Below are 27,891 nucleotides of genomic sequence, written 5' to 3' on the forward strand. Positions count from 1 at the left end.
ACACATGATTTATGAAGATCTTAAATCCCGTCGAAGCCATATGCCTTTTTCTCAAGTCCATTTGTATACAACTGTTTTATACACCTTTTTTAGTATTAAAAATGATCGATAAAAAATGAGAGGATATAAAAATGTCTTTTATACCATAAAATGTTATTTTTGAATAGTATAATCCAAATTATACTGTAGAAGAGATTTTGATGAAATTATCAAAATAGGTTAGGCTGCGTTTGTTTATTGTCTTTCAAATACATAGACAGACACAAATACACAAAGAAACATATACACAAAGATATACAAATTTTTTATTGTGTTTGGTGATACTGGACAAAATACATCAGTATAAACTAAATATCTATTTTACTCCTATATCATCACCAATGAAATAAGGATGAAAGTAAATTACTAAAGATAAAAGAGTAAATATCTGTCTCATCAACGAGTCTCCGTGTTTCATCTTTTTTGAAAGACACCAAATGCATATATTTTATGTATGTTTATGTATCACCGTATCCTTTAAAAATCCGTCTCTCAGCAAATAAACGATAAACATGTACCACTGGATCTATGTATTAGTGTCTGTGTCCCATCAAACAAACACAACATTATTGAACTAAAAGCTGGCCACTGAAATTTCCACTGTCACCTCAACAAGTCCTAGCAGACATGGAGAGTTGTAGGGAATGGTTGAAGAACTTTAAAAGAAAGTATTAAAGAAATAAATTTTGAAATATTTTAGACTCACTCATGCGAAGGATTGAAAATTACGAATAATGATAGCTACATATCCTTTCCGATGACAATATCCGTAGGAAGTTAATAGTCAAAATCGTCTTTGAAAGATATCTCAATTTCTATATGAGTTCCCGAAAGATAAAGTTAATCAAAATCGTCTCCGAAAAATGACAGACATGACCACGTTAGTCCTTCCGTCATCTCGTCCGCTGAGCTGGCTAACGTTAGGTGACATGTTCCATTAAGTGTCCTCGTGGCACAGTAACAAAACGACGCCATTTTGATTCAATGGCCTCCAAGTTTTGATACGACGTCGTTTAATGTCCAGGTCTTGATACAATCAACCTTCTATCTTCTTCAACCTTCCCAAAGTCGCATAGATCCTTAACCACTATCCCGGTGCTATAATTATCCACAACCTTACCAGTGCCACCATCTGTCACAAGCATTTATTCCTCATCTTTAACTCTAACCAATTCTTTCCTTGTGTCTTTTTTCTCACAAATTGAACCCCGTTTTATGTGCAGGGGTGACTTTGGAAGGTTGGGTCATGACAATCACAGCGACTTGCTGATTCCTCATCCAATTACAGCATTACATGGTCTCAATTGGTAAAGCAAATTGCTTGTGGAAACAGTCATTGTTTAGCACTCACCACCATCTGTCACAAGTATTTCATCATACAGCTTACTTGCAACCTCAACGTTCCCCCTTTTGACCAAACAATTCAGCAACGAATTAGAAGCGACAACACCGGAAAAACAACCATGCACTTCCCACACTGTATAGAATAACCGTAGGGCAGCAACAACCATCCCAGAATCTCCGTAGGCTCGATTCAGAGAGTTTAAAGACTCATGGGTAGGCTTCAAGTTCCCAACTTTCATGCTGTTCAAAACCAGCTCAATCTCGAAGAACACACTGAATCTTGCCAAGAGCTTAAGAAGAGAGGAATAAACAAAGCCGTCGAGGGAACAAGAAAAGGATCTCGAGTTAGCTTAGTCGAAGAACTTCAAACCCAGCTCGGAGTTGTGTATTCGGTCTAGAACGAAATGGGCAACGTCCGAAACTAGAACCTCAGATTTTGCAAAGCGAGACTCGAGGGAGTCCTGCCAATGGGCATAGGTTGCCAGTATTTGAACGGCGTCAATAACGAGTGGGACTAAAGCGGGTCGGCTAAAGGTGGTGACTTTAGGGCTGTTACGGGGTTTGATTCGAGCGAGGATGGCCTTTGACATTGGATTTTGAGTGTTATGGTGCCAATCATTTGTGAAAGACAAGCTCTCTTCTTGGAGCTGCTTGATTATAGACCGCGATTTATTTTAGGATTAGGGTTTATCATCTAAGGGACTGATTTGATTTATTTTAACGTACTTATCTTATCAACAATTCTAGCATACACGTAGGCATCATCCACCTAGGCAGTTAACAGAACACGTCACCCAATATTAGCCAGCAACGACGGAAGGACTAACATGGTCATGTCCGTCATCTTTTGAGGACAATTTTGATTAGCTTTATATTTCGGAGACTTATATGGAGATCGAGGTATCTTTCAGAAACGATTTTGAATATTAACTCTATCCGTAGGGGTATATGGTTCATTTCTAAAAGTTGATATTTAACATCTCATTTTACAAGTCCCAAAAAAAGATCTCATTTTAGAACATCGATCAATTGTCGTGGTGTGATATACGAAAAATTATGGACGTATTTTGATTTTTACATGATAAAATTCAATGCTGTCTTCTAATCCATATAGCCGACTCAACTAATGGTATAAGATTTTGTCGTTGTTTGCAGTCACACTAAATTTTTATTTATCATAATATTAAGTAGGCGAAGAAAATAGCCAATTTGATTGGTAACCCCACGAACATCAGAACCTCTTTGAAGGTAAGTGGTTAGCAAAATATTTGTGGAATCAAAATCTTAAAGCCGTACAATTTCTAAACTATAACAATTTTAAGTTCAACAAAGAATAACTATGCTCTTATAATCCTACCTTAGCTTTCATACATGGAATTGATCTCTATTTCATTGCCAGCAGACTAAATATAGCATTTGAGACCTCCAATAGCTGCTGCTCAATTCTTTCTCTCCATTTGAATATATCCTTATACATCTCCTGTGAGAAAAGATGATAAAAAATGAAAATATTCTGCTGAAAAACCATTTATAAACATTATTAAAGTGGCATGTACACACTATCAACATCACCTGAAACATCACCAACGAGTTGTCGAGCTCTGACTTCGAGTTAACAGTAGTAGATGAATCAGCGGTCACATTTGGTTGATCTTGTTTCCTGTGAATCAATTCCATCAAATTACTACCATTTTGAGAGGGAAAAAAAATTATCGAAAGCACAAGAACATGTCTTTTGGTTGGATAATTTTTCCAACTTGAAAGAGGGCGAGGACTCGGGGAACGGATTTTAAGAGTTTGACTTCATTGTTACCTCTTTGCGTAGGTTAGATCTTCACTAAGCTGCTGGATTGGCAGGGTAGAGTTAGGATCTTCATGTATGACCTCTTGTTGAACATTAAGCACCCCAGAACTCCTAATCCAAGGAGCAAATTTGTCTCCATGAATATGGTCTAGATTGGAACTCCCTATCCAATCTTTCCAGGTTTCTTGAGGACGAAAAGTTGGACATTCCTTTGAGTCTTTGAGATCGTTCAATTTATTTGTTATTTCTGCTAGCTGTTGCTCAACTTTAGTTTTCCAAACCACTAAATCACCATACTTGCCCTTTCAATACAATACACAACACTGCAGTAAGCCAGAAATCACATGGACAAACAATCCAAAATTGAACTCACTGAACAAAACACGAGGCCCATTAAATCTTAATGGATCTAAAGTACTTAAACATGTTTAGCTGAAGTAAGTTGAGAGTCTTAATTAACATACGATAAATAATTTTAAATTAATGTCACTATTGGTAATATTATTTTTTAAAGGAAAAAAAAATTGAAACACAAAAATATAAATAATTAATTAATACAGGATAGAGAAGAGTCGCTTGTGTTACAAATCTCACAATAAAATATTAGTTGAGCAAAAAAAAAAAAAGTAGCATGCAAAGGAAAAACTCAACTCCTCATAAAGAAATTGAATGTAAAAGCAAGTCCCTCTTGCTTTAGAGTATTGAGGAGTGTATATGTTCAACATTAACTTCATAAACCTTAATAATAATATGTTATGAGCAACGAAGAAAGATAAAAAATAAATAAGGAAAAATCTGTCTCCTTGTGTGATAGCGCAACCAACTATGCAATTAGTTACCTGGACATCCTTCAGAGAAGCCATGATTTCCTTTACATGACGATCAATCACAACTTTCCACTTCACAAATCCCTTGCGAATCTCTTGAAACTGAATCACAACACATAAGCAACGTAACACCATGAAGTGATTTATAAAAGAGTAAATCATTGGACACCAAATTATTCAACATTTACCTGTATTAAACTGGTTTCAGTTTTTTGTTGCTGCTCAGCAATGAGCTCCTGCATACATCTGCAACAATAAAAATCACTAACGAAAATAAAGTAGCTAACATGCAAAAGTATTTTAAAATTAAGTTTCCAAGTTTTATACTTCTTCAGTTGGGCCATTTCTATTTTAAGAAGTTTCAGTTCATCAGATGAATCAGAAGCCGAAGAGGAGGTACAGCCTTCCAAAGATTCGGATGGTGGCATCCTGTAAGAAAGCTGCAACTGTTCCTTTTGGGGGATCTTGTCTAAGTCAGCACTCTCCAACCAATACTCCATGATTCTGTTGGTATTGAAGCACCTACGGAACCGCTCAGTCCCACCAGGTGCCACTTTACCGTCAATGTGTTTCAGCAAGTGGTCTAACAGTCCAGTATCACTAATGTGCTTTCGAGCAGCCATTCTTAATGCAGGTCGAGTTATTGGATGTTCAAAAGTAGCACCTTCAGCCTTTAAAATCTCCCACATTCTTTGCTCAGCCACTCTATACCTAAATTACATAACTGCATTAACTTAGTATACATTGTTATTAAAGGGGCAACCCGGTGCACAAGCGTCCCGCGTTTAACGCAGGGTCCGGGAAAGGGCCGCAACCAAGGTTGTAATGTACGCAGCCTAACCTGATAATTATATCAGTGGCTGTTTCCACGGCTTGAACCCGTGACCTTGAGGTCACGTGGAGACAACTCATCCGCTGCTCCGAGGCTCCCCTTCAGTATACATTGTTATTGAACACAATAAAAATAATACCATATTTTCATACCTCTGGGATGTCCATCTATTCTTACTTTCATAGTTGTGAGTCTTAAGCTTGCTAATACTTTGCCTCTGACATGACTCCTTCACCTCCCTAAGCTCACTAAGGCTAAGTCGCTTCCTTTTCTTAATTTCTGGCAAAATTTTATTGTTAATAATTTCTTCTTCTTCTTCATCATTCAGTAACTCATCCTCGCAAGTATCAAGAGAACTTTGACTTTCATATCCCTCATCCTCATGCTGAACAGTGAACATCATTCGATGACGAACACCCAATCGTTCCATCTTAACAGCTATCAATTAAACCATCCTTCGCCAGATCAGTATATTGCTAAAAATATGGATCTTGAGATCAGTAAATCTGCATTAGGATTAGAAACATAATAATAATTAAACAAACCTAAAAGTTCTGTTCAGTAATACATCAGGTGATATAGGTTAATTTAATTTAAGATTTCATGTTATGAATCTAAGATACTGCAACATGGCATCATTTCTTACAAGTTAAATAAATCTGGCTAGTACCAAATGATGACCACATTAACTCATTGTTTTGTATTATATCCAAAAATATTATGCGTTAAACCAAATAGTTCTTAAGATTCCAAAGGATTCCAATTTAGGGGAGATTTCTTAAGGGTGGAAATAGTTCTATTCCAAAAGGTTCCTCAGTTACAACTCCAATTCCCTAATCTTAGTTCTTAAGCGCAAGTATCAGTACTATTCTGTGTGTATACATTATGCACATTAGAGAAAACACTGAACTACCAAAATTTTGTTCATAACAAAACAATAGTACACAAATAGATGGCCACCAACTTGACATATTGGCTAAATTATTCGTATAACTAAGAACGTTAAATTAAAAGATGTCATAATAGTAGACATCACTCAACACTCATCAGTCATCAAAATGCTTGCTCATAATAAATAAAAATTTCAAACACAATAGATAAGTGAATGGTGAGAATGAAACATGACGCAAACAAGATAAGCATTGTTCAACTAAAAAAAACCGGATCAAGCATGAGCATTTTAACATGATTGAGTCAACAAAATAGGATCTGCTACCTTCAACAAAATTGAAACGGACACAGCCATTTTCAGTATATTTACAAATCATTCTCGCCAACCTAAGTACATTTCAACGAAGAAAACAGTAAATAAAGCAAAGCATACATCCCATACCTTAAGTAACACGACCAAAACACACAGAACAAGATCACGGTGACGAAGCACTTAAGCAAAACGCAAAACAAGGTAACAAACCCTAAAATCAATATCTCTCACTCTACCAAAGTTTCTCAGGCATCAACAACAACCAAACCAAACATTAAACTGATAAGAAAAAATCAGCAGGACGGACTAATGATTAAACAAGGTTAATCTTCACAGGTAAACAAAGAAATGCAATGCAACAAAAGCTTATGCAGCTGAAAAAAGAAGGAATAAGAAAATGTAGCCGATTCACACAAAATGCGACAAGTTCATTGCATCGGAACACGGATATCCCCCAAATTTATTGGAATAAACACATCTAAAAACCTAATACAGTAAGGCACGAAACGTGAATCGAAGAAAAAATAGTGGCAGCGAACATAAAAGTAAGAACCCTACCAATCGGTGCAGGAAGCGAAGAGAGAAAGAGAAAATGGTGAAGCTTTTTTTTTGTAAGTTTCAATAATAGCACCAAAAAAAAGTTTCAATAATCTTTTAACATATTATTATTATTATTATTATTATTATTATTATTATTATTATGCTGCGTTAACATATTCGAAGGGAAAAAAAATATTTTATATTATAATATTGTGCTTATTCTTAAACATACTTTAAATAAAGAGTGTTATAGTTTTTATTAATTAAATAAATATTAATTTTTTATTTATTATATTTTATCCTAATAGTTCATATTTAAATTTTAGTATTTTGAAGTTAAAATATTTTATTTTTTATTTTTATCATTTTTAATAATATGTTAATTTTCAAAATGCACTTAACTCTATTTTTTTCAATGCATAATTACATTCACCATAATATTGTAGAATTTCCTCTGTGAAGATCTAAAATTTAAAATCAAACTATAGTTCAATGTAAAGAATAATTTTTTAAATTTAGTTCTAGTGTATATTTTGAATCTCTTAAAACTTACTTAAGGAATAAATAAACTACCCACTCAATGAACTTAAGTTAGGTACTTTAGCTAAGTAATCTTTTAATTTGGAATATATAAAAAAATTCTTAAATAATATAATTACAAAAATAAGTACAAAATAATTGTTTATACTACTTTAATATTTTATACTTATGATCAACTGTTAAAATCAATAGAATTATTACAATTCAAAAACATAAGCTTGTATTTATAATCCTTACTTCAAAACAATGCTTTCGCTTGTAAACTATTTTTTAGCTTAAAATTATTAATTGTAATTATAATGAAGTTAATATTCAATTTGGTCTCTGAAATTTAAGGTTGGATTTTAAATTGACTTTTAAAATTACAATTGACTCAATGCATAAAATTTACAATAGTTAAAACTCACTTGGAAAGCTTCAAAAGTAATTCTTTTGAGCTTTTGACTTATAAAAAGTAGGAGTATTAATGTTTGATGCAATTTTTAAAATTAAATTGTAATTTTCTAAGAAACTATTTAAGAACTTATAGAAAAATAAAAAAATGACTTCTCTCATAATAAAAAACGTTTTATCACATTTCTTTTAAAATAAACATTTTTAAAACTAAAAACTCAAACACAAAATAACTTATTTATAAATTACTTTTAATATAAATATTTATTATTTAAACTATATTTTTTAAAAAAAAAATTAATTAAACTGTCTACCCAAATTAAACCTTACTCATATTAGCCCCCAAAGGAGAAGGAGAACACAAAAACCGTTTCACATCATTAAAATGTGTATATTCAAGCTCCACTAATAAAATTTATTTATTAAATTTAGACCAACTTAATTAAATTTAATTATAAAAAAAACTTGAATATATAACATAAAAAAAATGTCTATTTGAAAGCTTCTATTCTACTGTTCTTTGCTTCTCTCTCAATCTTATTGGCTTTATTGCTTCAATTTCTGATGGAGCTTCAACATAGGAAATATGAATACATTAATCTCCTATGCATTTGTCAACGTCGTTAAGTCTTGTCTAGATGTCCAATAATAATAATGAGTCTAGCTAATAATATTAAAACTACTAATAAAAAAATTTATTATAAAAAATTGTACAAAATTTAATTTTCAATGCAATTATTGTACATCTATTAAAAAAATATTTAAAATTTGTTCACATACAATTTTTTTTATATTTAGTCAAAATATGTCAAATCATCTAATATGTAAATTTTTATACTAATAATAATCTTAATTTATGCCTTAAGAAGACATGATAGCTAGATCCCAATAATAATAATAACAATAACTAATAATTCCAACGATACGTCCATGTTGTGCCTTAATTAGATTATTGCCAATAATGATTACATTAACATCAGAGAAAAATAGCTAAGGAGAAAAATGGAACAAAAATTATCTCAAACTGATTATTTATTATATAATTAGATTAAATGAGGGAATGGAAATCTAAATACAGGAGAAGGAAAAAAAAAATCTTCCTTCTTCAAGCGTCGTCTAAGCAAATACCTTCAAAAGATCGTGACACAACACAAACACAACATCCAATGTTGAAAAAATGGGGAGGGGATTAGGGGAATAGTTAATAAAAATGTAAACTGATGTTGACAATTCCTGGCAGAAAGGTTAGTTATGTAAGAACCATATTTATTTTTTAATTTTAAACTTAAACATTAATTCAAACACTTTTCAATAATAACAAAATTTTCATTTACCTTTAATTTTTTAAAATGCAGAAACATACTTTCTTCCATCACTCATTCTATTGATAGAAGCAGGGGAGTTGAGCAAAGAATTATGGGCAAATTAAAATTAAGAGTACAAATATGTGATCAGCGATACTATAGAAACTGTATATATAAATATGAGACAACTTGTCCCTCAAATATCTGAAGTACAAGTTTTGAAGAAAGATCGTTGTAGTAGCTAATTAGTTAAATACGGTAAACCCTAAACTAAACTAAAGAAATTGGCATAATCATTAATCAAGTCAATAAGAAAACAGTAACATTAAAATAGAAGCTCCAATGAGTACCCTATCTAGATTGATTACCCTAATGCAAAATGCCAATAAAATTTCAATGATTTGCAGCTCGTTAAGCATGTGAGAGTGAGACCTAGAACCTCTTCTATTAACTTTGGAGGTTTAGCAAAGATTTTTCAGGATCAGATTGTTAATGCTGTACAATTTCTAAACTCTACCATTTTTCACAGTGGAGGAAAAAAACATATGGACGAGGTGGTTATAATCCTATCCTAGGCTTTGAAAATGATGTCTACTTCATTGCCAGCATACCGTATACAGTGTTTGATAACTCCATCATCTGCTTATCAATTTGTTCTTTCCATTTGAATATATCCATGTACATCTCCTGAGGGGGAAGATTATAAAATAATCATGAATATATACTACTGAAAAAAAATCAAAAATTTATTTAATATTTTAGCAGAATGTACGGACCATCACCTGAAACATCATCATTGAGTTGTCATGGTCTGACTTAGAATTAACAGTCGTAGACGAGTCAGGGGTCACATTAGGAGGATCTTCTTGTTTGAAAGGCACCACCTCCAGCAAATCACTAATGTTTTGGAAGCCAGAAAATGAGGAATACATAGGTGAAAAAACACTTTGGTACAGTTCAATTTTTTTTCCCACCCAAAGTTGGGCAAGGTGAGAGTGGGAGGGGACTGGAGTTTGAATTCAAATAAAGAGGCTTGTTTCATTATTTATAAAAATTGACTAAAGTATTACCTCCGCTTGTTAACCAATCCTTCGCTAAGTAAGTGCGTCGGGAGGGATGTGTTGGGGTCATCAAGTACCATCTCTGGTGGAACATTAAGCAGCTCAGAACTTCCAATCCAAGTTGCAAATTCATCTTCCGGTAGGTTAGTATTTTCTATCCAATCTTTCCACCTGTCTGAAGGAGAACTAGGGGGAACACATTCCCTTGATGCTTTGAGATCACTCAATTTATTTGTTATTTCGGCAAACTGTTGCTCAACTTTAGTTTTCCAAATTGTAAATTCACCATACTTGCCCTGAATATATATGAATTCATCAAAGTGCAAAAATGTAAAACTCAAATATGACAGATGTTCAACATACATGTTTCTCATTGAATCCTATTAAACAGGCTGAAAACTGGAGGTGATACACAATTAGTTACCTGCACACCCTTCAGAGATGCCATGATTTCAGTAAGGTGATGATCAATACCAGATCTCCACTTCACCAATTCCTTGTGAGACTCCTGAAAATGATGTTCAATAAGAACTACACAACGTGATATGAGAGATGCAAATCAAAGAGCTTTTAAATTATTAAATATTTACCTCCATGAGACTAACTTCACTTTTCGGTTGCTGCTTGGCAATGAGCTGCTGCATATCTCTGTTGTGCAAATAAAATCATTAAAGAAAATATAATAGCAACTAGAGAAAAATATTTTGGGATTTCAGTTTCCAAGTCCTATACTTCTTCAGTTGGGCCATTTCCATTTTAAGTAGTTTCAATTCATCAGACGAATCAGTCTTCTGAGAAGGGGCACTGCCAGCCCTAATTGCTAGCGGTGGTATCCAGTAAGGATCCTGCACCCCTGCCAGCTGGCGGACATCATCCAAGTCAGCACTTTCCAACCAATACTCCATGATTCCTTTGGTGTTGAACCATCTTCGGAAGCGCTCAGTACCTCCAGGTGCCACTTTACCATCAATGTGCTTCAATAAGTGGTCCAAGAGTCCAGTATCGCCAATGTGCTTACGTGCTGCCATTCTTAATGCAGGTCGGGTTATTGGCTTTTCAAAAGTTGCACCTTCAGCTTTTAACACCTCCCACATACTTTGCTCAGCCAATTTATACCTGAGTTACGTAACTGCATCAAAACTTAATATATCTTGCTAATAAAAGCACACAACAGAAAAGATTATTGTCTTCTTTTACCTCTCAGTTGACCATCTATCCTTACTGTCAGGCTTTTTTGTCTTAAGCTTGCGACTACTTTGCCTCCCACATGGCTCCTCTTTTACCTCTCTGAGCTGACTAAGGCTAATTCGCTTCCTCTTCTTAGTTTCTGGCAAAAATAACGACTCAGTATTAATGATTTTTTCTTCTCCTTCTTCATCATTAGATTCCTCTTCCTTAGGGAAGTCGGGAAGCTGACTTTCATATCCCTCATCATCGTGCTGACCCATGAATGGCAATCGATGACGAACACCCCACTGTGCCATCTCACTAGGTATCAGTTAAACTATCTCAATTGTTCTGTTAGGCCCCTCGGAAGTTCTGTACACTGCATATGCACATAAATGTTGATTTCAGAGAAAGGATTGAGTGAGTGTTCGTCCATGTTGAAATCCCTAATGTTAATGCAAGGAAGTGTCCTTACTATTCAACATGTGCAAGCATACAAGGGATTTTGGCGTTTTGGGAGACAGAAGGGGGGGGGGGGGGGGGGAGAGCACAAATAAACAAAGGAAAAACAAATACATTCTGACCAACTTGCTATCATGCCTATTCTTAACTACATGTTCCTGACCTGAGGAACATTGAACTACTGCAAAGGCAACCATCAGCATGATTACGTGTTACATTAGGCATAAAATTTGCATCAGGACGATAATTTTTGTAAATTAATCACCTCGGCCAAAAGAGAAGTTTTAGCCCTGAGATTCTATACGAGACATATGGGAAGTGGGATCAGATCGTCTCATCATCACCCCCATAATGACCTCATTCCATAATGATCGATAGGCATCAATGTTGACCATCTAATACCCTGACAGCACCGGATATGACGAGCGGCAAACAAATAATAGGGAATTTTATCAACATAAAGTCATAAAAACGGTCAACAGTGATGATTAAAAAAAACCTGATCAACAACCAGCATTTAACAGTGACAGGTTTTCATTTAAGTCGATCCTCACAACAATTTTTCGCTAGCAATATAAATCATGCTCACAATTCACAAACCTTAAAACAAAGAAACCCCGGAAAGCAAAGCATACCCAGTAGCCCATACCTTAAGTAACACTAACTTTCCACTGAAGAAGAACAACAGGTTTCTTGACACACAAGGTTGCCCCAACCAGCTTCCATAACTGTTAAATTACGCATCCGAAACCAAAAGAGCAGGTGAACAAACCCTAACTCAAGATCTATCAACTCCATCCCAATCTAGCACACATTCCCTAACAACCAAATCAAACGGTAAAAAGATTCAAGGGTTCAGCAAAACCCCACTCTAAGTTCTAAAGTTTAAGAAACAAAATTTACCTACACAAAAGTCCAAAACACATTGGCATCAACATCAAATCTCAGAAGTCAGAACACAAATCCACATAAAAAAAAAAAAGAACTTGAAAAGAAAAAGTAGGAAAATAGAATTTCGGATTCAAACACAATGCAACGAGTTAACTGCATCGGAACACCGAAAACCCCCAAATCCAAACACCCAATCACGAATATCAGATGTTTAAAACCAAAAGAAAACCTAACAATCGAAATCACACAACGTGAAATCAAAATAGAAAACAAAAGATGAGAAAGAGAAACCCTACCAATCGGTGCATCAACGAAACGTTGAAGCTCAGAGAGAGAGAGAGAGAGCGACAGTGTCCAAGTAAACGAAACGAAACGAAAGAAACCCCAATTGTTGTTGCAGCCGCTGCTACAAATAATAACGTTTGGAGAAAACGAATCCTCTTTCTCTTTATTGTGTCATTGTTTTTAAGGTTTTTTTTTTTTTCTTGTGGGTTTTTTGGGGTTTTCACTTTTCAGAGAGTTTTCACACTTACTCTTTTTCTTTTCTTTTTTTTTTTTCTCACTCTCTCTCACTCTCTCTGGCTCCCTTTTAAATAAATACCGAAACTAAACCCTAACCGCCAAAACCCCACAAAAGCTTGAAATCATTAATCAGCACTGAGTGTGGGGTCCACTTGCTTTGGACTCTTGTTAATGGCGTGTGGCGTTTCCGCAGAAAATTTTATTTTATTTATAGTAAAAGCCCTTTTCCTCCGCCAAAATTGCGAAACGGTGCCGCATTCGCCTGCGGTGCGCTCTCTCCTTTTTGATTTTTCACATTTCGAGAGGATCCGTAGAGTTGAGTTTATTCTATTTCAAATTTTCAACGTGGATTTCATTATTATTATCCTGACTAAAATTAGTTATAAATAATTATTACTTGGTATTTGATTAAGAATTTATATAAAATAATATTACTTTTGCATGACAAAAACAATAAAATTGTTTATTTCTTATGTAAAATTACGAGTTATATACTTTATTATACATAATAAAGTTTAATACCACAAGTTTTATGAGTAAATGTATATACGAATTATAACACGTGGGTTGGGTTAGCCTGTTTTAACTTTTAACTCGATAAATGATAGATTGACTTAATAACATTCTTAATACATTAAGTGTTTATTTGTGTGTTATTATTTTGATAAAAAATTATTTTTTAATATATTTAATAAATTTTTAATAGTAAAAATAAAAATATTATAAAAATAAAAAATATATTTTTTTCAAAAATTGTAATTTATATTTCTTTTAAAAGATTTTTTTAAAAAAATATTTTTATATAATAAATAAATAAATACTTTTAGAGTGAATACCACATTCGTCTTCTGACAATTATTTCGAAAGGACAACCTCAAGAAAAAAAAAATACCCAATTTGGCTCCTGAAATTTTTTTTTGAGATTGATTAACCCTGTGAAAAAAAACATTGATTTTTTTTGGCATAGGGGCTAATCAGTCCCATAAAAATAAATCTCGGAATCGGGTTGGTATTTTTTTCCGTCAAAGACTTTGTTGTCTTTTGAAGTAATTGTCAGGGACTATTTTGGGTTTTTCTCGTACTTTTATATCATTATATCCAAATATATAATTGATAAATAAAAAGATCTTTTTATATAAGATATCCAAACATAAAATTATTTTTACTTTTCTATAAAATATTTTAAAAAAAGATAACTAAAAAAATATTTTCTTTAAAACTCACCCAAACAAATAGTAAAATTAGTCCATTTAATATGATTCACGTAATCTCATCATATATGTGAATTGAGCATGTTTTGATCCAAGTAAACTATATTTTTATCTACAAAAGATTCTATATTTTATGAAATAATCCCTTAAAAAATGACATTTTGTCATCCAAAAATTGTTGTGACAAAATACATCACTTTTTTTCATAAGTGACATGACTTCCAATTTTTTATTAAAATATATAAAAAAATATTTAGAAGATACATACAAAAATTGATCTTTGCATCTTATTTTCAACCTTTTTTTTTACTACTCACATAAAAACTAACAAAAAAAATTCACTCTGACATAAAATTATTTTTCAAAGCAGTTCTACAAAAAAGTCGCATCAAAATATAATCCCTAGACTCCTATTTTGAATATCTCTATAATTAGTAATTAGTGCAATTTGTCAAATTGAGATTGTTTTTGAAAAACTAAAATATCATTACTTTCCTTTCAAAATTATTTTGCCAAAAATTTAAATTAAATCCTTTTGAGAATCCAAATGGTATTTTTCTTTCCAAATTCCTATTGGCACGGAATCTCTGCTCAAATGTGAGGACGGAGCAGTCCTTTCAACAGTGTTCCTCATCTTTTGCAGGTAGAATTGTAGATGTTGTAAACCAGTAATGTAGACATTATTATATACTTATATAGGACCAAGGGTTCTTCAGCAATTATTAACACAACCTGGTCAAATACTTTGCCTAGTTGCTTTGCTTTATTTCTCTCTTTATAACACCCAAAATAAAAAATGTTTATACAAATGTCTATATAATCGAATTCTCATGTTCACATATTTCAAAATAGGTCTTGTAATTTCCACCAAGCTAGAAGTAAATCTCTAACACCATACTTAACAAATGCAATTAAACACGTTCTTATCATTGATCCAAATATTCAAATAAACTCGTTTAACTTGGTAAGAAGTTGCAAAGGAAAATTAGTTTAAGTTCGTTCCTGTGTTTGGTAAAATGAATAGTAGCATTTAAACAATAAAAAACTCCTGTACTAAGCAAAACATCTGAGATAACTAGGGAGGGCACGAGCACTAAAATTCATACCTTTCTCCCAAAAATGATTTTGACATTAGATAATCTCTCCGTCCATCATGGGAAAATAACTATGAGACTAACAAAATTCATCGTGCCAAGTATTTCTCCTAACTAGCTCAAGTCTCTGACCTAACCATCACTGCATTGCCCATGGTAACCGTATTCTCTTTTATCACATCTCTCCACCACTTAGACCTCTTTTTTCTTTTCAAAGTTAGATACCGCGTGCCTTTGGCGCTTCTTCCATGCAGGGATCTTACCAGGGAAGGCCCATCTCAATAGTCTCTCCCATGAGTAGCATATCAAAAACATTAGAAGTGCCCATATTAATAGTTTGTCCCTCAATCCCACTGGCAGTGGCACCAACTTCAACCAGTCATTTAAGTCCCTGAAGAGATCGGATGTAATCGCTGTAAAGAAACCTAAGGCTGCTATAAGAGCATACCGGAACGGCTTGTTTTCTGAGATACTCTGGTTGAAGGGATGGCCCATGTAGTTCACGGCAAAAGTAGCAACCTGAAGCATCATGCTGACCATGTATGAAACAGTGTTGACCAAGTTGGGATGAAAATCTGCATCTGGTTCGATGCATTCATCTGGCATGTATTTTTCAGCCTCTTTCACAGATGAGATCAAGAATAATAAGTGAATGGCAAATTGCCCCATAAGGGAAAGGAAAACATAAGCACAGAAGATATTGGGGTGGGGCCGTTCAGCTGAGAGGGTGGGAAGAGGGCGGGCATGGGAGATAAAGAGGAAAAACGCAGCAGTGAAGACACCACTTATTGTGGCCTGCACATCACCTAGTTTGACACCATCCAGATACATGACACTCAACACATATGCAGTAGCAAGGCAGTTGAGGCCCAAAATTTTAAACATCTGGAGGGTTGTCACCAGGGTACTCCGACCTTGACGAATTATGTCAGTGGTGGGAGCAACAGATGCATGCTTTGCAGTGAAAGGGGATGCCATTGACGCATCACCAAGCTTGACAACGGGGGCACGGCCATCTTCCTCGTTAAGCTCTTCAAACATCTTCTTGAGCTTCTGTCGTTGCATATCAACAGCTGCCTGATGACGGTTGATAGGATCTGATTTTGAAACAACTGTGGCTTTTGAAGTGCCTTCTCCACTCTTTCCAGGCGCTTCTAGTGCAGGCCTGGATTTCTTCGTTTTGACAGATTTTGAACCTTCTTCCCCAGCTGACTCTTTAGAGGAGCTTCCACTTTGAGTTGGAGGCATCGCATTTAGAAGAGCAACTCCTACATGGGCCTAAATTATAAGTTAGACTTGAGTTATTCAGCTTCTTGGTAAAAGATACTTGCAAGTTACTAAAGAGCTATTATGATGCGACTATGAGACTATTAGTATCACAGGTTACAACCAATGATAATATATAGAATGTCGATGCAAACATATATTTGACTAACTAAGAAAAATATCAGAGCGGTCATAATCACTTACTTTCAAAATCCATCTAAAAAAACTTGTGATTATAAGCTGTTTTAAATCCAAAACAAACCATGCAGACATATTGTCTTAATGCAAGAGATTTATTAAAAGAAAGCAATCTCATTTAGATATCCAAAAATAGTTGCAGTTACTTCCATATGAGGTTTTTGAATATGCTTGTTTTCTTGGTAGATGCAGAGGTTGTAATTTGTCAACAGACTGAAAACTTAGGGCCTGATTGGTCTTTGTTTTTATTTTCAGTGCTTTCTATATTTTCTCGTCATTTTTCTTAGCAAAATCATGGGGGGAAAAAAGCTATAAACACCAATAACCTGTTTCAATGCCCCAACATCATTGGTTCCATCCCCACACATCAAAGTTATCCGTCCCACTGTCTTGTAAGTGGTCAGGATAAGTTCTTTCTGTTCAGGTGCAACTCTAGCAAACACCTGAAATAACAATTCAACAATGTCATGACTCATGATAATTGCAGTACCAAAAACTCAGCTCTAATGTTTAGTCATTAAAAATAGATCAGAACCTTCACATAAGGAATAACTCGAAGATGAGCTGATGACTGTTGCAACATTTCAAAGCAATCACCTCCAACACACAGATCATGAGTTTCCGATAAAGACTCAACCTCTTTCTCGCTGAAATCAATTAATATGTGATCGTTTTAGAATATGAGATACGCATGACTTCTAAAATAAGCTTGGAAACGGTAGGGTCCAAGAACTAGAGTTTAATTATTTGGCAGAGAGACGGATATAATATACCTTTATCACAAAACACAGAAAACTAACTAAGAAAGCAAATTATAGAAGTTAAAAACAACGCAACAAAAAATCAGAGAGAAGATAGTGCAACCAGGAAAAATGAGAAAAATACCTGTAGGGAATATTTGCAGTCTCATCAGGGGACATCCATTTATATCCCACACCATCACTTGCTGGGCCAAGGATTAATGTAGGTTTTGATATAATATGAACTTGGCTGGCAACATGGCAAGCTGTCAGAGCTTGGTCACCAGTAATCATCACCTATCAATTCCGTAGAGAAAGATGTCTTTGGTTAGTTGTTACAGTTAAGTAAGGACCAAGAAGCTCCTAAATATAGCATACCAAGCTATCCATCTGCCCCACCCAAAAAAGAAGGGGGTTCAGAGGTGGTTAACATAAATCAATAGAATACAATAGATCAAACATTGCTTACCAAAATCCTCGAGTATTATTAAAAAAAAGCAGGCAAGCTAACCAAAAGACAATACCCCAATAAAAATGTATGAGTGTTTATTTAAGTAATTGAGTGGCAGTATTTCCATTCTTGATTGAACTCTAATCATAAAACTTTTGTACTAAAAATTTTTGGAGTTCAATAAAAAAATTAACAAGGATTTGGTCCTGCTAAAAGACTAATTCCTAATGGTTCAACATCACATCTTTAATGGTTTCCCTCTACCCATGAACAGTTTCACATTTCCAAATCATCTGTTATTGACTTCGCATTATTAATGTCTTCTATTTTATACGAGCTACCCCAACCTTGTATCCACAAACCCCAGTTTTATCTCACTTATGGTTAATTACACGGATAAAACAATGCTATGATGTTCTATTATAAACACTTCATTCTCTTTAATGATCTAATCTCTAATCTTATTATTCTTACTGAACTTGGTATGCCCATCCACCTTGATATATTCATGTGTATGATTCTGTCCTTTTAAGGTGTTATTGCTAGAACCTTACTACAAGAAAGTTAAATAATGGATTCTACTGGCCTGAATGTGCTCAATTCCAAATTTGTTGATCATATACAAATCAATCAATAATCCGAAGCACCTCTGACACAGATATTGACACCATAAAACAAAATAGCGAATTTTCAAGAAGGGAAGCTGACTCCCACTAGATACTTGAGCTTTTAGGTTGTCTACAAGGAAGTCTTTCACAGCCAAGAATGAACTAGCGTTTTTCCAAGAGAAGTTGATGAATCAAAGCCTACTTACCAAGTCATGTGAAGACCCTTTCAGTTCGGATAAAACAATGGCCGAATCTGACCTTATAGGACAATTAAATACCTGAAAATAACTTAATACCAACTTAGTATCATGTCAACAAGAAAAATTATGTGCATTGACGATAATGATTAATGAATATGAGGAGGAGGTAGATTAATTACCACAAAACCAGCAAAAGTAAGTCCACTCTCTACTCCATCCCTATCCAAGCCTCTAGCTTCACTGACCTTCAAGAATTAAAGATATAGTTAGCAACAGTTGAAAGCATAAAGGTGGTAGCTAATGATGAAGGAAAACAAAGGGAGAGCGGAGAAGCAGAATGGGGAAAAAGGAATGTCCAATACACTTATTAACATGAAACAAAAAAGAAAGTTGGATATATGTAAAAAGAGTGAACCCATGAGATTCATACTGTCATGTCAGGAAGAGACTTGTAGGCCAAAGCAAGAACACGAGACCCCTGACGCGTATACTTCTTGTAGGTTTCAACATATGATGGTGGTACGTCAATGAGCCTATCTTGAATAATTTCTGGGGCACCCTGAAAGTCCATAATGACTTCATTAGATGGATTCGTTAAAGGCCAAAGCACACTAGTTCCTAGAGTTTAAACATCTTCCATAACATAAAGATGCATGCACAGTAAGGTTCATTGTTGATCAACCAAGCAATAAAGAGTAATAGGGAAAAAATAAAGGAAAAAAAAAACTTGGAAATCAGAATGAAAAGACTCCAGGATTTTGAATGGCACTGGCACCAGTTCCTACACATACTTCATTGTAGAATGCCACATCCATAAAAGCTCTACATAAATCAGGTTAAGTTTACTGGTCAGCCAAAATCAATAGACCCAACTGCCAAACCCCATTCCACCAAAACAAGATAAATAATTGCAGTGATGACATTAACTATTATTTACCAACACTTACTGCAGCATTCAACATGAATGGATTAGTTATAAGTTCAGGTAGCAAAAGAGAGAAACAATAGAAAATGAGCGTTTTGTAATCAAATAGTAGGGTTTAATTTTAAAATTAACATATAATAAGCGCTAATACATGTAAATATAATTCAATCAAGACAGGATGGCCAAAGATTTATGTGAAATTTTTTACAATAACTTTTTTACAATAGTATCAGCATATATAAAACAAAAATATTGCAATAACCGAAAATAGTGAAACATGTTATATTTAACTGGCAACCAACACTTTGACCCAAGAAAACAACAAAAGAACTAAAGAAACAACAGTGGGTATTATCGTCATCCTATTCTAGAATCAAAAGAGACGTGCCCCAACTTAAATCGAAAGGATTTGATTATGTAACATGCATGAATAGAATATTACAGATATTAAAACAGGACGATAAGCAACCAGCAAACCTTCACAAAGGCAAAAAACTCCTCCTGAATGCGAACAATAACAGCCATTCGTTTTAAGTGAGATGCAAAATGGTACCGCTGAACAATTTGGACAGGTTGGCCACTACCCCTACAATTTGAAAACATATCATGACAAATCAAACACAATGTATAGAGAGCTGCAAAAGTTACAAAGGAAAAGCACAAAATCTGAGAAAACATGAATATAAACCAAAAGATATCATAAAGGCTATTTGTAACATAATCACACAATCACATAATCTTTTACAATAACTATATGTCATTCCAGTCAAAGAAAAAAAAACTATGTCATTGTTCTATCGTAACTGTATCAACCCAATCATAAAAAGTTTCTATGTCATAAATCTCACATGGATTAAAAAGACAACTGAACTGAAAAATTATTTATCTAAATCATAGAGAGGACATGCAGAATTGAACAGCAAAAATAGATTTAACTTACTTTTTTGGAACAGCCTTCTCATCAGATTTATAACTCCAATCAATTCCCTTAAGTGCAGCCTTCTCAAGAGGATCACCAACCTGTTGAACATTAAGGAATGCATAGGAATGTTGAACATAGTAAACAAAAAACAATAGAAAGGATAAATAAACATATATACAAGTCCTGCTAGCTCTCTATCCAGAATTATGAAAGATAACGTTAAAAAAAACTAATAATGATCAAGTTTACTTACAAAAATCTACATTATATATACAAACACACACTCTCTGAAATGTGACAAGCTACTGTGTTTTACTAAGCACTAGAACTGAGAGAGAGAGAGAGAGAGAGAGAGAGAGAGAGAGAGAGAGAGAGATGCATACCAGCTTATTATCAACAAATACCAAAGCATGGCAAGAAGCCAGGATTTCCACAGTTCGCACTGGCACTCTACTCATGTCAGATTCCAAATCAGTGGTTCCATTCAAACCAACAACTCCAGAAAATTCCTACATCATAGTGGGGAGAAAAGTTATGGAACAGAGTATGGTCTCAATGGCTAGGTAAATACCACCGCTGATAGCATACCATGTCATCAGATGTCAGTGTCCCAGTCTTGTCAAAACAACATATATCAACCTATTGGCAAGTTCAAAAATTCAACAAGTACCACTGTGAATATATAAGCCACATATAACAAGGAAAGGATGTACAAGAGCAGAAAAAATAGTGGCAACACTCCAGGTACCTTCCCAGCAAATGGTATTCGGAAAGGCTCTGTGCAAAAAATCCCACGTCGCGCCAATGCAATCAAGGAAGTATTTACAGCAATTGATAACTCCATCGGTAACTCGGGCGGAATCACAGAAGTAACAATAAGTGAACAACTTAGTATAAGTTTGTACTTGCTTCTTGTGGGATCCTCTAATCCCTGCACCATACAATTAACATCACAATTCACTATTCAGACCAAGCCATGTCAACTGTGACCTTTCAGTTCTCGTATAAGAAGTGAAGAGGAGAGGGGAAAACCTTGATAAGCACATAACCAGCAGCAATCAGAGCAAATACAACCAAGAATAAGATGAACAGTCCACTTTCCCAGCTATTGGCAGTAACCTGTGATATAAAATTTAGAAAGCCAAGAAAATACATCACTTCATAAAAAAAGGCACTGGGGTTACATGCTTGGGCAAAATAAACTGCATCAATTTACCCTTTCTGTGGAGAATAAGATTGTTCGCATCAACTTTCCTTGACTAGTTTCGAACCCCGTTCTAAGCACAACAGCCAGGCAGCCACCATCAGGCGTTTTCAGAGGGAAAGTCTGAATCCAGCAAGATTTGCCAAAAAGAAACAAGATCAGAAAGCATGAGAATAACCACCTTCACATCAATCGAAAATGTATAAATTTCCTAGCCTGAAATCACCTTATCTGGAGTGTGCTGCAGTATTTTGGTTCCACCAAATAAGACATGACTTTTATCTCGCCTAATTGACAGCTTCTCCTCGTTTCCCCTTCCCGTGATTGAAACCTACAAGGATGTTCAAATCTAAATGAGAATCATCCATGAACAATGTATGATCCAGCACTCTCTCTTTCATGGGAACGTTTGGGCCGGGGACAATAATGAATCCTCAATAGTCAGATACATTATGTCACAAGTAAACATGGACAGCTGGACATGCATAGATATTCAAAATTATGAAAGAACAAAATCATAAACTGCATAGGATCAACACTGTTATATATAGAAAAATGGACATGAAAACAGGGGCGATCCAATCAGACACAGCAGGTCGCATAGGACACTGGCAACAAACCACATATTGAGCATAATATTTGATCATATCAGAAACATCCGACTAAAGAAGTTACTCAGCTTACAGGTTTCTCAATTAGTTTGCACAGAAGGCTGGACAAGAAACCACATATTGAGCAAAATTTTCTATCATATCAGTAATATCCATCTAAACAAGTTGATCAGCTTAAAAGTTAAAACTCAATTAGAGCTTAGCAGTTTGCAAAGGAGGCTGGGCAACAAACCACATCATACCAGTAATATCCATCTAAACAAGTTGCTCAGCATACATGTTAAAACTGAATTTTCATAATTGTCTATCAAACAGGATATATAACCAGCAGAATTGTATGCCATTTCCAAGGGGCCGTCAACAAATTACTACTACAGCAGGCAACAATGTCTAAACCAGGAAAGAAATAGATGTTCCAATTTGCCAAACAGGTAAGGGGTCATCTACTCAGTTTAACAAAATATAATCACCAACCCCAACAAATGACTTTATATTTTTAAATATCATATATCCATAGAGAGTAGATCAGAAAAGAGAAACACCTTCCATTGAGGAGTAGACTCGCCTGTCAGAATAGCTTCATTCACAATTGCATTTCCAGCCAATATAAGCATGTCTGCAGGTACAGACTTCTCCTCGCCATTCTGACCAGAAGAGCGTCCTATAGAGACAACATCCCCAGGCAAAAGATCCGTACCAGAGAGTTTAACCCACCTATAATCCACACAATATGTAAGGAAAAATAAAATTTACTCCATTGAAACTAAATATTGAGTTTACAAAATGAGACAACATACTTGCCACCACGATGGACCATAAGGATCTGACTATCCACTCTAACACGCCTTAACTCAGTAAGAGTCTTCAACCGACTCTTTGCCATGGTTGATTCAAACATAAACAGCATAAATAGAGTGAACAAACTGTAATACCAATATTCATCCAAACACCAGAGACCCACACAGAAAACCTGATCAAGATAGAAGCAGAAACTAGTTAAGAGTTAGCAAGGAAAATATAGACATATAAGAGAAATGAAGAAATAAAGCAATACAGAACGAATACCTGAAAAACAAAAAAAGGCTCCATGCAATGCTCTTTCATCAATTTCTGAAAGGTTGGCTGAGGATAATCAAATCTGCAATATCGATATGCAGACATTATAGAGGGCAATACTAATAAACAAAATGATTAGAGCACGGATTAAAAAGTAAAAGGTAATCAAGATTGTCAAAAGTAGGCCATTGCATCAATTGTAGTTAAGTTCAGCACCACAAATTGTTATGCGGGGCAGTAGATGCAAATGAAATTTACAAGGGTAAAGTATGTTTTATGTCCCTAACGTTTGTGATTTTCTTCAAAAATACCCCTAACGTTTAATTGCACTCAATTTTGACACTAATGTTTTTTATTTGCATCAAAATTACCCATGGACGTTGAATCCATCTAAAATATTAGGAACAAAATTGAAAACGTATGGGGTAGTTTTGAAACAAATCAAAAACATTAGGGACAAAATTGAATGAATCAAAAAAGTTAGGAACAAAATTAAATGAAATTAAACGTTAGGAGTACTTTTGAAAAAAAATAAAACGTTAGGGACAAAAAGCATACTTGCCAATTTATAATAAAGGACAAAGTAAAAGGAAACTCACACATTCCGCCCCCATTTCTCTGTAGCAGCAAGGATTTTAGCTTCAGAGCCATGCCCACTACACTTGAGATAATGTCCAAATGTTTCCTTTGTAGGATAAGAAAGTTTGCAAAATGTTCCCTTCTCATTTGAAAATACAAAACACTGTTTTCTAAACTCAAAGTAAATCTCCTCCAGATCCGTCGCCGATGAAGAACCTGCAGGCTACAGATGCATTGATGCAAACACTTAACCTTGTAGGCAACCAAACCAAGAGCATCTAAAAGATGAAACGGGTAAAACAAAATAAAAACTCCATCTGAAAGTCCAGGAGGCAACAGATAGATGGATTCAGAGCATGCACACCTCAAAACTAGTAAGCAGAGCTAGCATGCAACAAGCTGATTTTAAATATCAAGCAAAAGGATGCATTGCATATTCACAGTGCAGTCTGCTTTAGACATGTTGAGAAATATCAAAGTAAGGAATCACAAGTGGGCACAACTACAATTAGCAAATACAAATATGATATCAAAACACGCATTTCGGATATAAGGTAAGCAAATATGTACATATAGGCACATCTACTTATTCCTTTCTTACCCGAAAAAGCTAACCTGCTGGTTCCTTAAGAAACAAAGAAAAAAGAGAATAAGACAACCAAGTACCTCGTGCATATTCAAGGTGCATTCTACTTTAGATATATGGAGAATTATCAAAGTAAGAATTCACAATAGTGCACAACAAAGGTCACTAAATACCGATATGCAATAACAAGCATGTGTCAAACAAACTAAGCTACAATTGCACAAATAGGATTGTCTATTCTTTTCAAACCTGAACATCGTGATTCCCTATCAATTGCTTAAAAACACTTCGAATTTTTTGGTTTGCATGGCCGTTTTGTGTGGGGTGGGGAGGGGGGATCCAATGTAGATATACGTGACCCTACCCTCACAAGTCGGAGAGGCTACTTTTAGGATTTGAACCCATGACCTCTAATTCACAATGTAACAACCGTATGCCAGGATCAAGGCACACCCTCTAAAATAACCATCATCCCAACATCATAAAGAATCTAAGATGATCACCCATGCTGTAAACAAGGTAACAGAAAAAACTGACATTGAAAATTCTGGCCTTCCTTTACAAAACATAAGCATCTGGTTAATGCATAACACTTATCAAAGCTCTGTCTTCTACACCTCTCAAAACCTATATATCAGCATATGAGGAGTTGCAATAAATCCCTGGATGTATGCAACTTGTATTAGTTCTAGACTTCTAGTAAGTAGTAACCATACCTGCACTCCAGCCACATGCCAAAATACATAAAATAAATCAAACCCCTCCCCCCTTTTTCCCCTGGGGACCTGCATTCTCATTCAAGTTTGCACCCAACCATTTTCCATCCCAGTTCACTCAAAACCAACCAGCTTACAAGGTAAATTCCACATACAAACTCCACAACTCACCAAACTACCATCCAAATTCTCCAGTTCATTATTTTGTATCGATAAACACAAATTCCCAGATAAAGCAATACAGATATCCAGAAGAAGAGAAACAGTCACTCCCATCCATCCTATAGTCCAAATATAAGGACACGAACAGTGTTCAATTATCACACAGTCGAATTCCAAATATACCTTTAAGTCTTCCATCCAGTAACACTGTCCTCATTCAAGTCAACAACACCAAGAAATGCACATCCCAATGTATACCTCACTTCTCATCACAAAACAAAACCGCAAAATCAGGTCTAACAACTGCAGTTCAATTCATCCCCAATCACTCAAAACGCAGTCAAACACTTAAAGGCAAGTCTAGCAAACACTACTTCAGATAATAACAAGTACATCCATTTCAAACAAAAACTAAATCGATCCTAAACCGCAAGCTTACAATTTTCCGAAACCTGAGCGGCACGACCTCTTTGGAACCGGAAAACTTCGCCGGCGTTATCTTGCAAGAATCAGCTTGGTGAATATCTCTGACCTGAATGCAAAAACACACAAAGAAAAAGATATAAAAAAACTCCGCTGATCATCAACGCAAAGCAACAGCGTCTAGAACACGCGCGTGCCGTACCTTGCTGAAATGTGCAAAACACTTGAAATCAACGGACCAACCAGTGAAAAGCCAAACGAGGATATGGAGAGCAACGAGGCCGCCGAAAACGATGGCGGCGTCGACGAAGTCCAGGCTCGGGAGGATCGAGGCGAGCCATACGCCGTAGAGAACAGCGAAGGGCCAAACGTCGAGTCGCCACGGCAGTTGTTTCTTCCGCATCAAATCGACGCGGTCAACCACCTTGCCGCCGACGTGGAAGCTCGACATTGCGCCGCAGCCGAAGAATAAACGGTTACGGCAGCTGTGGAATCGAATCGTAAGATCGAAGGATGATTAGGGTTTTTGAGTTCAGATCTGAAGGGAATTAGAGGAAACTGAGATTTGGGGAAAAGATAAGTTCGGGGTTTTGAGGTTTTCGAAGAAAGTTAGAGAAAAGTGTCTTCAGTTCCCAGCTTTTTTGGGGCTGATTACTGATTAGTGATTACTGCGGTTACTACGATGATTTTAGTAACTTAACTAGTAAAGCTGCATTGCTTGTTTCTTGTTCTAAATTAACCTTGCACAAATTCTTTGATTCTTAACATTTTAGCATTTTTAATTTATTTTAGATTCCAATTTGATCTCAACAGATTTTGGATTGAACATTTAAGTTGGTAAAATTTTTTTACTTTTTAAGATTTTCAAAAATTTTGTTCACATAAATGTCCTATATATCACCTTAAATTAAAGAATTCTGCTAGAGAGATAACAAAAATTACGAATAATGTAAATAAAGGGCTGCTCTCAGGTCCAATAATCTCAACCTAATTATCCATCCTTATTTTCACTTTTACCGTTTACCTGCACTAAACCCTAATTTCATCATTCCTAGCGTTATCTCCCCTTGTACTGTCGTCCACCGTCACCAGTCACGAAGCTTCTCTGCGCCACCGCTGCTTCATCTACATGGTTCGTCGCCGCTGCTCGACGCTACATCGCTATCTCTCCCTCCACGCCGCGCCACTCTTTATTCGCTATTGAAGCCCGCGAAATGCGCGCCTCTTCTTCTATCTCGACGCGTCGAAATCTTCGTTCTGCTATTTGTTCCGATGCAGTATCTCTGGCCAAGCCTCCACATCGCGCCGTCGAGTATTCCTTGTCTTCCACCGCGCGTCGCAGGTGTTCGTTCACTCCATTGGTATACAGTAGGTTAGTATATAGTTCAAGGTTTATGTTACACAGAAAGTAAAACGGTATGCTTCTTTTTATATACCATGGATGTTTCTTTCCATGTATATAAGATACTAGATGTTTCTTTTTATATACACCGAATATTTCTTTCCTATCCATATAGTCATAAACTATACTGGATGTTTCTTTTTAACGCGCACCTCGCGTCAGAACTCTCTTTGGCAGCGACGGAGAACTGTGGAGGCAGAGACAGGATGCGATGTGATAGTGGGATGAGAAAAAATGGAACGTAGTGTGAAGGTGTATTTAGAGAAAGTTAGGTTGTCTAGTTTTAATTATTCAAATTCAAAAATATGATTATTCCTAATTAAATAAAAATCTAATTTTTAAATTTAATTTAACATTCTCTTTTTAACCCGTTGTTTACGTTATTCACAATTAGCGTTGTCCCTAACACTTTCTCTAAATTAAAAATGTAAATACATGGATTTTCAAAATCGATTCAATTCGAACAAAATCGATTAATTGAACAAATAAAATAAAATAGATCAAAATAAAAAAATTAAAAAATTAATATTTTGCAATTTTTTTTAGTTTGGTTTGATTTTTAATTCTAGTAGGAATAATCTGAACCAAGTCAAACTGAAGAGATAAT

The 27,891-nt window shown here is 35.2% G+C and overlaps 3 protein-coding genes across 13 annotated transcripts; all 3 read right to left on the minus strand.

The window, feature by feature from the left end:
- Positions 1-2,591: 2,591 nt before the first annotated feature.
- On the minus strand, positions 2,592-6,711 carry LOC112708022 (protein DYAD). 9 transcript variants are annotated; one of them, XM_072201576.1, is made up of 8 exons: positions 6,609-6,711; positions 4,999-5,322; positions 4,342-4,725; positions 4,203-4,260; positions 4,027-4,116; positions 3,197-3,489; positions 2,956-3,043; positions 2,592-2,863 (listed from the first exon to the last, which is right to left on the minus strand). In XM_072201576.1, the coding sequence occupies exons 2-8, from the start codon at positions 5,274-5,276 to the stop codon at positions 2,768-2,770; spliced, it is 1,287 nt and encodes a 428-aa protein (XP_072057677.1). In that variant the 5' UTR covers positions 5,277-5,322; positions 6,609-6,711; the 3' UTR covers positions 2,592-2,767. The 9 variants fall into 9 exon arrangements, with proteins under 9 accessions (XP_072057677.1, XP_025615900.1, XP_072057679.1 ...); XM_025760115.3 differs by having other exon boundaries at positions 4,999-5,352; positions 6,609-6,691; XM_072201578.1 differs by having other exon boundaries at positions 4,856-5,352; positions 6,609-6,690.
- A 2,260-nt stretch (positions 6,712-8,971) lies between these two features.
- Positions 8,972-13,225, minus strand: LOC112708024 (protein AMEIOTIC 1). Of its 2 annotated transcripts, none has more exons than XM_025760117.3 (8): positions 12,705-13,225; positions 11,086-11,434; positions 10,621-11,004; positions 10,479-10,536; positions 10,313-10,396; positions 9,898-10,184; positions 9,610-9,724; positions 8,972-9,514 (listed from the first exon to the last, which is right to left on the minus strand). In XM_025760117.3, the coding sequence occupies exons 2-8, from the start codon at positions 11,370-11,372 to the stop codon at positions 9,419-9,421; spliced, it is 1,311 nt and encodes a 436-aa protein (XP_025615902.1). In that variant the 5' UTR covers positions 11,373-11,434; positions 12,705-13,225; the 3' UTR covers positions 8,972-9,418. The 2 variants fall into 2 exon arrangements, with proteins under 2 accessions (XP_025615902.1, XP_072057681.1); XM_072201580.1 differs by having other exon boundaries at positions 11,086-11,920; positions 12,705-12,977.
- Positions 13,226-15,039: 1,814 nt separating this feature from the next.
- On the minus strand, positions 15,040-26,652 carry LOC112708025 (probable manganese-transporting ATPase PDR2). 2 transcript variants are annotated; one of them, XM_025760120.3, is made up of 21 exons: positions 26,085-26,652; positions 25,899-25,991; positions 24,016-24,218; positions 23,426-23,498; positions 23,158-23,330; positions 22,903-23,074; positions 21,976-22,080; positions 21,762-21,872; positions 21,578-21,664; positions 21,294-21,476; positions 21,134-21,184; positions 20,929-21,054; positions 20,564-20,643; positions 20,101-20,209; positions 19,129-19,257; positions 18,878-18,943; positions 18,705-18,776; positions 17,585-17,736; positions 17,235-17,346; positions 17,026-17,142; positions 15,040-16,513 (listed from the first exon to the last, which is right to left on the minus strand). In XM_025760120.3, exons 1-21 carry the CDS (start codon positions 26,331-26,333, stop codon positions 15,428-15,430), a joined length of 3,549 nt encoding a protein of 1,182 aa, XP_025615905.1. In that variant the 5' UTR covers positions 26,334-26,652; the 3' UTR covers positions 15,040-15,427. The 2 variants fall into 2 exon arrangements, with proteins under 2 accessions (XP_025615905.1, XP_072057669.1); XM_072201568.1 differs by having other exon boundaries at positions 24,016-24,273; positions 26,085-26,554.
- Positions 26,653-27,891: the final 1,239 nt, after the last annotated feature.

Source organism: Arachis hypogaea, chromosome 8 (genome assembly GCF_003086295.3).
Source record: "Arachis hypogaea cultivar Tifrunner chromosome 8, arahy.Tifrunner.gnm2.J5K5, whole genome shotgun sequence".
Taxonomy (NCBI): Eukaryota; Viridiplantae; Streptophyta; class Magnoliopsida; order Fabales; family Fabaceae; genus Arachis; species Arachis hypogaea.

Excerpts from the sequence above, each read along its gene's own strand:
- LOC112708025 (XM_025760120.3), bottom strand. The coding sequence starts at position 26,333 with ATGTCGAGCTTCCACGTCGGCGGCAAGGTGGTTGACCGCGTCGATTTG. Across the intron at positions 21,185-21,293 it reads GAATACCATTTGCTGGGAAG|GTTGATATATGTTGTTTTGA; the intron begins GTACCTGGAGTG and ends ACTTGCCAATAG. Across the intron at positions 19,258-20,100 it reads AGTTTTTTGCCTTTGTGAAG|GGTGCCCCAGAAATTATTCA; the intron begins GTTTGCTGGTTG and ends ATGGACTTTCAG.
- LOC112708024 (XM_025760117.3), bottom strand. The coding sequence starts at position 11,372 with ATGGCACAGTGGGGTGTTCGTCATCGATTGCCATTCATGGGTCAGCAC. Across the intron at positions 10,537-10,620 it reads GAAATGGCCCAACTGAAGAA|AGATATGCAGCAGCTCATTG; the intron begins GTATAGGACTTG and ends TTTGCACAACAG. Across the intron at positions 10,397-10,478 it reads GTGAAGTTAGTCTCATGGAG|GAGTCTCACAAGGAATTGGT; the intron begins GTAAATATTTAA and ends CATCATTTTCAG.
- LOC112708022 (XM_072201574.1), bottom strand. The coding sequence starts at position 5,276 with ATGGAACGATTGGGTGTTCGTCATCGAATGATGTTCACTGTTCAGCAT. Across the intron at positions 4,261-4,341 it reads GAAATGGCCCAACTGAAGAA|ATGTATGCAGGAGCTCATTG; the intron begins GTATAAAACTTG and ends TTATTGTTGCAG. Across the intron at positions 3,490-4,026 it reads CTTCTCTGAAGGATGTCCAG|GGCAAGTATGGTGATTTAGT; the intron begins GTAACTAATTGC and ends TTGTATTGAAAG.